We start from the raw sequence: 10,795 nt of genomic DNA on the forward strand, positions 1-10,795 counted from the left end.
ACAATAATTACACGTATATAGATGTTATCACACGGCCAGTTCGATAGCTCACCCCGTCTCAACCCGAGACCTCCATTTAAGCCCGAGGGCTGATAGCCTATGGGTCGAGGGTAAGCTATGTAAATGGTCATATCATAACCTACTGCATCAAAATCATCGGCAATATCACAGACGAGTGAGACTGAGATGTGAGTTTTGTGGAACCGGGAGTAAAACGGAGCTGGCGCGTGCTGGGCAGAATGGCGCAGAATGGGCAGAATCTTGTATTTATAAAACAGTTTATTAGATAGTATTGAAAAATGTGGGAAGGGTGCACTTATTGCCGATTTAAGAATTAATATACCAACACAAGCAGATGACCTATGTCTGGTCAGTACACAACGTAAGAGCTTACACTACATGCTCGAGATGTGCGAAGCGTACAGCAGAAAGGGGCGTTTCACATTTTCTGCAGTTAAAAGTAAAATAGTGTATTTCTGTAGAAAAAAGAAGCGAAATCTTAGTACGGAATTATATCTATATGGGCATCTTCTTCCAGAAGTTGAGGATATAACACATGTTGGTGTGATGTTGAACTATAATTTTAATAGTATGGAACGTACAGTACGTGCATGTAATAAGCTGAAGAGTGGTGTCATGAGTTTGATTAAAAGTGGTGCTCATCCATGTGCATTAAATCCTTTAACGATTAGTAAAATACTTAAATCAAAAGTATATGCTTCAGCCCTATATGGTTGTGAATTATGGTGTCTTCCAAAAAACGAAATTTTAATGTTAGAAAGAGCACAACGTTTTATTTTAAAGTCAATTCAAGGGTTCCATACAAGAACCCGTACAGATATGTGCACAGGCCTTCTAGGGTGGTTAAGTTTAGAAGCATACATAGATACCAAGAAATTATTATTGTTTGGAAGATTATGCAACTTGGAGAAAAATTGTATATCTTATCTTGTGTTTTTTACTCGTCTTTTTATGGCAGTTATAGGGACCAATGTGTATAATAATGGATTTATGAATGAAGTAATTAGAGTTCTAAAGAAATATGATTTATACAAATTAGTACAAGAATGTTTATCAAATGGAATATTTCCAGTGAAAAGTATATGGAAAGCGAAAGTAAAGCATAATGTACAGTTATATGAAGAAAAAGGATGGAAGGAGAGAATGAGTGGTGACCGCGATTTCTGCAGATTTATATTTGTTCATGATAATTTGGCTCCTCATATATTGTGGAAATTGTTAATAAAATTTCCTCAAAACAGAGAAGCCATACATAGTATAATGAAATTGATTGTATCTCTAAGACATTCAGAAAAAACTGAATTATGTCATAAATGTGGACAAATGTATAACGATATATATACCCACATAGTTTTACAATGTGATTGTACAGAAGACTTACGAGATCAGTTATGGTGTCAAGTCATTAATGCATGTGAACTTATGTTTAGCGTATATTTACACTCTCATTCAGACTATGAATTGTTTCACCTACTGATTGGTGGCAATATAACGTATGAACTGAATACATTAGAGTTAACAGAATTTCGTATGGCATCAGTCAATCATATTTCAAAAATGCTTAATGCATACTTCATATGAATATTCAATACTTTTGTGTATATCAATCTTAACATTATTAATTATGTATTCTTTTGTAAACTGTACTTAAATTGATTAACCTATTACCATTATGTTAACTTATTACGTTGTGCACTAATTTTACCTTACCATCTTTTGATTTTGCATTTATTATCTAATTTATCATTGTAACTACATTATTCTGTTTGTAAAATCTTCTTAAAGGAGGAAATAAAGAGAATAATAATAACAATATTACACACGTGAGAACGAAATGTTATCGTGACGTAATCATACGATATATATATATGTTATTGTTTTATCTCCGCGTTAAGTGGACAATACCGTCGTACAATGTTCATTGATAAAGTGACTGACACCGTTTCACAATAACGAATTAAGTTATTTTAGCTGCAAATTGGAATTAAAATGCACGTTGCTGTATCAATGTTACTTTAAACAACATTCTTTATCCATAATTTACATATTCAAACAATCTTTACAAGTAGAATATAGCAAGAATTGGGAAACGGGTAAGTAATAATTGCTCCCGTCCGTTACGTTACGGCAAAGTGAACATGAACATTTTCAGACGTAATGAAGATAGATATCAAGTTAATTGTGAAATCCGAGATAACAGCTGTTCTACTTTGCAGACGCGGAGCTGATGACATTTTAATCCGGAGTCAGGTAACAGACGTAATTGAGGCGAGGTAAACAACGTATTATATCTCACTGGTATGTTCTTTGTACCCGACGCAGGCTGGTGGAGGTCAAAGTCAAATCACGTAATTAAACGGCCAACAGGACGACCGACAGTTACAGGTTCGGATTCATACCCGCCGGTTGTTGACCTTCCGTACAACTGACCATCTAGCGGTCCCATAGCTGACGGAAGAGTGACCAACAGATAGTGGATTCCGCAAAGTGAAAACCTGTACTTCTGTAGGTTTGTATTACAATTTCATATATCCGCTCACAATAACATGTTCTAAGTAACAAAACTTAAGCTGAAAGGGGTAAACGCAGGAAAAGAAATATTAAATATGAAAAAAGGTAAGTTGGTTTTACGGCAAACATACCTCGGTTTACCTTAAATGTAGTGTAGTATTCGATTTCATATTCCTTGTTATTGTTTTTACCATTCAATTCTTCTTATTCAGTTAACACAAACAAATTATAAACCGATAGAAAAACCATAGAGCTAATTTTGATGAAACATCCATAATTTCTCGTTTATTTTTTAAGTAACCGTTTCCCTCTTAGCCTTTGTTCATGTATTCTTACGCCAAAATGACGTCAATTAAATTCAACTAAAACAAAAATGGCTGAAAGATAAAACCTTAGATAATATATGAAATATATGTTGATTGTTTGAGAAATTGGATCTGAATGCTGTTATTTCATTGGAAATAAATATTTTAATACATAGCGTATAATTAATTTAGACCGAATGTTTTGGCGCGTCACTGTACAAGACACATAACTATGTACATGGCGATCCCGTAATAGTCTAAACCTGGTAAGTAGAAGTTATCCGTGTTTTGGGTTGTTGGTGTTTGGTGTCATGATCAGATGACCAGCTGACCGACTAACCAGCTGTATATATTAGTCGATTACAATGGCATACGTACGAGATGGCGTGACAGTTGATCTGATTTGATAAAAGCTGAACGACCTATCAGTATACATTATTATATACAGGGCAAAAATAGGTACGAAATGGATAATGTTAACACATGAAACAGGAACGTAAACATTAAAATAGATTTATTTTAAATAATAAAAACGGCAGAGTTAGATTCTACAATATAAACTGTATTTCTTAGGATAGTCAATAGTAAAAATAAAATAAATCGTTCATATCATTAGCTTTGTGAGATCTGTCCCAGATTTGATGGAGATCTCACGTCTATCCTAATGAGTTTGGTCAATGGTTTGGAAGGTTAGAAAGGTACGGACGTGTGGTGAAAGGTACGGACGTGACGTGTGGTGAAAGGTACGGACGTGTGGTGAAAGGTACGGGGCTGAGAAAGGAGTGACCAAGTCTCAGGTGAGCAATGGTCAGACCGAGACACTATTCAAAATCAGTCTTTCTGATGGAGTGTAATTTAGTCTTCCATTCTGACCTTGGCGATCGTGAGTTGTATTGTCTTTTTACGTGCTATGTTACCAACCTTCATCTGTTTTTGTTCAATACGTTTGGATTTAACTGTGGTCTTAGCGACTTGAAAGTTTGAAAAACTTTGATGAAAAGTCCACCATTGATAGTTTCGGTAGAATCCCTTTCCACGTAACCAATATTTGTAGTTATGTAGGGGACATTTATTTGGCCCCGAACTAATCCTAAAAGGTGTTTTAATTAACATATTCCCATAAAAGAGCTTTGTGCGGAAAAGGGAAATATTTCGTGTCTTAATATATTTTGTTTGTTACAAAATTTAGAAAACAAAACGCTGCACTGGTGGTCCAAAATCCCAATTATTTAACTTAATCTTTTTTTCAGCAATGTCTTTATAAAGGAAAATAAATAATGAATTGTTTTAAAACAGTTATCAATGTACATGCTGCTCCGGATATTGGTAAAACGGAGACATTTGATTAAACATTTTATTAAGGATAAGAGAAAACACATACGAACAATCAAAATTTGGTTTTAATTGTTTCTTATTTTGTGGTTGAAGAGTCTATAGGACCAGCGCGACTCACCTTGGCCTTAGTCTTTTCAATCACGAAATAAGAAACGTCATCATACAGGTCTTTTAAAAAAGTCATTTGTATTGATGACGTATCTTAGAAACTCCACAGAGTCTTATTTACCAACATCAGCGTGTCTCGCAGTAATATTTCCCTGAACGATTGAAGGGGGCGCAGATAGTTCCCGCTTTATTAATAAAATATATCGATAAAATGAACAAATCACGTATCAGTCATCTTCATCCTGTCTTTAAGATTTTTAGGTTACCTGAGACAAAGTCTCAAGTGACCTATTGCGATCGCCTTTTGTCCGGCGTCGTGCGTCCGTAAACAAGTTACATTTTCGATTTTTTTTCCAAAACCCCTGAACCAATTTCAATGAAATTTTGCAGACACCTGCAATGGCCAAAGGACAACCAAAATTGTGAATGATATGGTCCCCAGCCCCCAGGGGCCTGCTGTCAGTTTTGGATAGCAGTTTGATGATATTCACAAATCAGCCCTGACTGGCCCCCAGGGGCTGATGGATGGGGTCAAAAAGGGTTGAATTGACTGAAATTTCAAAAATCTTCTTCTCAAGACCCAGGTATGGTAGAATCAAATACTCCTCAAAGATGGAAGGGTCTTAAGGTGCTTTACCAAAATAGTGAATTTCATGACCCTGGGGTCTCACGTTTCCCCCTGGAGAAGGGGTAAACTAGACTATAATTTCATTGTGAATTATATGGTCCCCAGCCCCCAGGAGCCTGAGGGGCGTGGGCCAAAAAGGGTCAAATTGACTAAAATTTCAAAAATCTTCTTCTCAAGACCCAGATAATTTTATGGTAGAATCAAATACTCTTCATAGATGGAAGGGTCTTAATGTGTTTTACCAAAATTCAGCTGACTGACAGAACCAATATTTGTGCATAGTACATATACTACCCAGATCTTTCACACTACTTTTGCATTACATGTCGTTCAAGTTAACTTTGTTACAAAATGTTTTCTTTTTCATTTGGCAACATCGATAACATCAGTTTTTACATAACTTAGGTGACCGTTATGGCCCATGGGCCTCTTGTTGAAAAAACAATTTGCAATCAAGTGAATGCCATTTTTACCCATTATCCATTTTATGCAGCCTTCTAAATGGGATTTGGGTGCAAAACCTACCTGTTGCGATTTGTTGTGGCGACTGGTTGAAAGTGCAGAACGGATACAAAAATGTGTCAGCCCTCTGCATTGGACTGACTTTTAAATGATAAGGATTTTAATATGCGAAAACTTATAAACTTCATTTGTACATAACCTGCAAGCTTTTTATTATTTAAATGAAGAAACTGTAGATTTAAGAGAATACAAGAACTGACTGAACAAAATTATAATCGAAGCAAATGACGTCAAAACCAGATGATAATGAATCAGTTCCTGTGTGTTCAGGTGATGGGACAAGTCATAGTCCATGATTGTTTATTGGATTAGGAATCTGTTGAACAATAAACTACTGAACTATGTGTACTTGTAGAGTCTTACTATTCTGTCCTGACCGCTTCCTGGATATGACGATACTTTCTGTTTATTCATGTGGTACACCGATTTACATTCACTTACAAAGTAGTCATACGATGTTAATATCAGTCATGTTGAATTAAAAACGCTTTTATAAGTGAAAGTGAAAAGAAAACCCCAAAACACTACAGTTATGTCTATCATATATTTTCATGGAATTAAATGACAACTTTAGATGACACTAAAATTCTGTCATACAGTGTGCTTTCTACATTTTGTAGGATGGCTAATACCGTGTGGCTCATTCTAGTATGTTGCGTAGCTGTGAACGCAGGGGAAATAACCCTACAGACCTACAATGTCGGCCTCAACCCTCGAGTTGAAAACATGGAGATAAGAAAAGATGCTGTTATTCCAGAGCTCCGACACAACGGAAGTGACGTTGTTTGTCTACAAGAGGTACGACTTGAATGAACTAGTGGTATTCATTGATTGCTAACTTCCGTGTTAGCCTATTTATTGCTATAATTTCTGTAATATCAAAGGTAGATGAAATGACTTAATAACCTTTAAACTACACTGCAGATTTGGAGAAGTGGAGACGTTTCGCAAATCATCGAGTCCCTCAAAGATGTATACCCGTACTCCCTGAGTCCACTCCATGATGAGACGGGATCCTTCAACTACAGAACGTTTTGGCCGCCATGCTTTAGCTGGACAGCCGTGACCTTTGCGACTTGTGCACTTACGTATTGTCGGAATGAGCCGACGGAGGAGGATGTGGTACGCTGCGTGGTGTCGTGTGGGTTCGTGGATGTGTCCCGAGAGTGTTTATCCTGCGTGGTGATAGGGGGGACCTTTGCTTCCCTTCGGGCTTGTGTGTATGGCTTCGGCTACAACTACAACCCTCAGGGCCTTCTCTTGCTCAGCAAGCGACCACTCTACGAAGGATCGGTGACAAGCTATTTTCCTGCTACTAAGACCATAGCACAGCGGGCGTACGTCAAAGCTGATGTAAGTAAAAACGCAACACAAAACCACAACAAACTGTTGGTGATAAAAGCGGTATAAATACATGTACTTGTGATGCACGTGTTGTAAACAGAGAGAAAACTGAATTGGGAAGAAACTATGCAAGGCAGACTGATATCAAATGATCATCGGAACTGGATAATTTAACCGAAAAAGAATAAATATTTCGAAATTAAACATGAACATTGATTAGAATGTCTCGAACGGTGATAATGCTGACGTCATCTTCTTTGGCTTATCATTGTCATGGTAATATCGTTCAGTACAATCCAACAGTGCTTTTAATACAGGCAACGTTTCTGTTTTGTGTAGGTGGAAGATTTCGGCCCCGTTGTTTGTACACACATGACGCCATACCTCGGAGATTTCTACCTTGAACGTAAGTATTTTGTGTTATACCACGGACTTTGAAAGCAAATCTAATTCCGTGGTTAAACATACCAGGCAATACCCGGATGTAGAGTGGATTAAATGGTAGTAGGGGCCATCTCCTGATGTGGAGTGGTATAGATGGCAGTGAGTTGATACCCCGTTGTTTAGTGGTTTGAATCTTTGTGAGGACCTACGTACCCGAATGCGGTTGGTTTAAGATGGTGTTGAGGAATATACAAAAAATGTACCCATATGTCAGGGATGTGCGTATGTGGAGTGTTTAGATTGCCGGGAGGATTACTAGGGAACGAAACCTTGGAAAACTTAGATAAATTCAACTTCTTTATGTTTTCATTCCTGCTTTGTAATGAGTAATTACTATGGTTTGATAGTTTAACGGTCCTTCATGACGTCTCGGCGATAAACAGTCGTCTACGTGGTATGTGTGTGCCATACAGTTTACTACATAGTTGGTGGTGAATGGTCATACAGCCAATTTCAGGCGTTGTAATTACGTATATGATCTGATGCAAGTTTCCATATTTTATTTCCATTTTATATCAGATGTAATCAGAAAGATGAGAACTTCAGGATGAGTTTAAAAATCAAAATTCAAAATCGTAACGGATTCAGATTCCTTATTTATTTTTCTTTTTTTTCGTCAAATTTTTACATTAGTATACAATACAGTTACAATATTTACATTACATTACATAAAACAAACATATATAAAGACACACACACTCATTCATTATCATACAAATACCAATACAATTATCAGACAGGAAATGTAGGATTGTTGAAAATTTGTATTATATCTTGAATTTCTCTGTAAGCTAGCTGTCAGTGTGAGCGTAATCAATATTTACATTTACTCAATTTAACAATTACATATATTTATAAATTGATAAGTTACTTGATAAAAGAAATTTACCACGAGACCATTTTAAAGTAAATGACGTCATGTTTACTTTCCTATTATAACAGCGGTTACAAAGGACATACTACATATACTGTTTTTATAAATTATATAACATTAATGCGTTCGTTTATTCGTACGCTATACACACTCTGAATGTCTTTGTTCGCGACATTAACTTTTAATAATGCGATGTCAGACATGTGTATGACGACAATAGCCATTGTAAGTTGTAACCGAGCCACAGAGGTGTCCTTCGGTAGCACCATATGGGCCTAACGATGTTGTAATCAGGTACACTATGTATCATGGACTGGTGGAATTTTGGGGCACACTGAAGGTTTTCAAATATTCAAACCATACTTGAAATATTAAAGAAATGATGATAGATCCTCTTAAGGAAATACGTGTTTAACCCTTTATATTGATAAGGGTTTTGATTTAACCTTCCCAAACCTAACGTCAGTAATGCTCATTACAGCAAGCCTGATGGACAGGTTCCGGGGCTGGGCGGACCAGAGCCAGTATGAGGCCGGCGTCCTCGTCAGTCAGTTTGCCAGAGACCCAAAAGGCGTCATCATGGGGGATCTAAACACGGGCCCGGCCCTCCCCAGACAGGGCGTCCGGCCCCACATGGCAGGTAAAGTGACAAACCGCTGGATTCTGTGTTTATCCAAACCTTTGTCACACCCGTTCTTTGTACATAAATAGTTATAAGACCGTTGTCTATGCTGAAAAGATCTTTCTGATATAAGGTGAGATTTCATTTCATATGCTGTTTTTGAAACGCCTTCTTGCGAGATAAAATTGAAAAAGTCATCATTTTCATGTATTGATCGTGACACGTTTAAACATATTATGTTTGAAAAGATGTTAAATTTACAGTTGATTTTCTTGGCAACCAAAATGCTATATTAAAATATGCAGTATTGGCCTTAAGTTTATTTCAACCAAAACTTCTGAACCTATCAAATTCAACCGTAATGTTTCACAATAGTGTGACATACGTACCAAAACTACAGGTACATAGCCATAACATAGGAGAACAACATAGTTAAAGTAAGCTTGGTAAAGAGTTCGCTTGGTCCTAATGGTAAATAAAAATTTCATCACTACAGCCTCCTACAACGAGTTCGTGTTCAGCCATTGGGTGTCGCCTTTCGTGGATCGCGTGGGGGCGTGTACCTTCTGTAAGGAAAACGTCCTTACGTTTGACAACGAGAGTTGGATCCTGGACCACGTGCTGATGAAAGGACACAACGTCCTGGACACCAAGGTAAAGCTGACATTTTAAAAAACATCTAATGAACCATCATTCCGCCTCAAAAATGTCTTAAAATGATGCATGTAAACCTAACTAAACTAGAATCCTACTTGTTCAGTGCGTGTATTATATTATAGTGTCTTTGTCATTTTTCATACATATTCGTTGTAAATTGTTATTCGTTTGATATCAGATGATGAAGTATATTCAAAGTTGGTTAATCAACATCTAATAAAAATAACCTTTGTTGCATGGTTAGTTATATGTAATGAAAAGCTGTAGGCGCAGAATCTAATAACAAGCAAGCTACATACCTTGACTCCAACTTCAGCAGCTTCCGGTTATTGTTAAATTTCAATTCTCAATTCCATCCTTTCAGCTTCTTCATATGACAAACATTGACGGCCAGACCTTCCCCGTATCTGACCATTACGGGGTGGAAGTTACCTTTGAGGACGAATTCTGATCGGCGACCATTGACCTCGGCTGACCTCTACCTCATCAATGTGACATTTTACGTGGACAATTAAAGGAAATCGCCTGTGTTACAGTTATAAATCCCGGTGTTACAGTTATAAATCCCGGTGTTGCGACTGTAGATATTCGGCCTTCAATGTGTTACTGGTTAAAGGGGCTGGTCGGGGAAAAAATTACAAAATAAATGGGTCTAAATGCGTTCTCTGGCCTTCCAAAAATCTGGGTCAATTAAGAGTTTTAGACTCTCAGGTGACGATTTAGGATTTCTTTAATATAATTATAATTTTTACTCTGAGGGAGTGAATTTCAGCAAAATTTGTATCGGTATATTTCATAAGAAGGTATTTTAAACATGTGTATGCCATTTTAGCAAATATGACATTTTTTCCCCGACCAGCCCCTTTAACTGTTGGAGTCGTAGTGTTTACCAGTCAATGCATCTTGTATTATGTATTATTCGTCCTTATTTGTATGTCTTTCTTTCCATCACAAATTATCATTCTTGTATTCCATAGGTAATAATTACTACACGAATCTGTATGATCTGCATTGATGTCACCTTAGCATTTTTATTGATATTAGAATAATTCAACCTTGGTAGACGACAATCATGGCGAGAGATGGCGATACGGAGAGAGTATAGGGGACAGGAAGAGTAAATTAGGGTTTAGTAGGATGAAGGAGGGAGAAAAGGGAAGACGGGTAGATAAAGAGAAATGGAAGAGCGGAATTAAAATAATCAGACTTTATTCATGTGGTTATATAAACATTTGGGATAATAGGTTATTGTTTGGGAAGCTAATAAACTCGCACGTCTCAAAAATAAGCAAAAACATGAAATCCCCGCTTGTTTACATAAACAGAGAGAAGGAGACGTAAGAGTAGAAGACGACCGGGAGGCACACATATATAACGGTCTAACCGTAGCTTCTTTCCCCCGTATAATGGGTTAAATCATTGAC

At 37.0% G+C, this 10,795-nt stretch overlaps 1 protein-coding gene across 2 annotated transcripts; it reads left to right on the top strand.

The window, feature by feature from the left end:
- Positions 1 to 2,252: 2,252 nt before the first annotated feature.
- LOC110458471 lies at positions 2,253 to 10,155 on the top strand. 2 transcript variants are annotated; one of them, XM_021510184.1, is made up of 7 exons: positions 2,253 to 2,530; positions 6,051 to 6,228; positions 6,355 to 6,783; positions 7,114 to 7,180; positions 8,574 to 8,732; positions 9,211 to 9,368; positions 9,736 to 10,155. In XM_021510184.1, the coding sequence occupies exons 2-7, from the start codon at positions 6,052 to 6,054 to the stop codon at positions 9,820 to 9,822; spliced, it is 1,077 nt and encodes a 358-aa protein (XP_021365859.1). In that variant the 5' UTR covers positions 2,253 to 2,530; position 6,051; the 3' UTR covers positions 9,823 to 10,155. The 2 variants fall into 2 exon arrangements, with proteins under 2 accessions (XP_021365859.1, XP_021365860.1); XM_021510185.1 differs by having other exon boundaries at positions 2,255 to 2,526.
- The last annotated feature ends 640 nt before the right edge of the window (positions 10,156 to 10,795 follow it).

The sequence above is a fragment of the Mizuhopecten yessoensis genome, unplaced genomic scaffold (genome assembly GCF_002113885.1).
Source record: "Mizuhopecten yessoensis strain PY_sf001 unplaced genomic scaffold, ASM211388v2 scaffold9615, whole genome shotgun sequence".
Lineage (NCBI taxonomy): Eukaryota > Metazoa > Mollusca > Bivalvia > Pectinida > Pectinidae > Mizuhopecten > Mizuhopecten yessoensis.

What these genes read in the sequence shown, in the direction of transcription:
- LOC110458471 (XM_021510184.1), top strand. Translation starts at nt 6,052, where the DNA reads ATGGCTAATACCGTGTGGCTCATTCTAGTATGTTGCGTAGCTGTGAAC. An exon ending in GGGCGTACGTCAAAGCTGAT is followed by an intron (nt 6,784 to 7,113) that starts GTAAGTAAAAAC and finishes TGTTTTGTGTAG; the next exon opens with GTGGAAGATTTCGGCCCCGT. An exon ending in CGTCCGGCCCCACATGGCAG is followed by an intron (nt 8,733 to 9,210) that starts GTAAAGTGACAA and finishes TCATCACTACAG; the next exon opens with CCTCCTACAACGAGTTCGTG.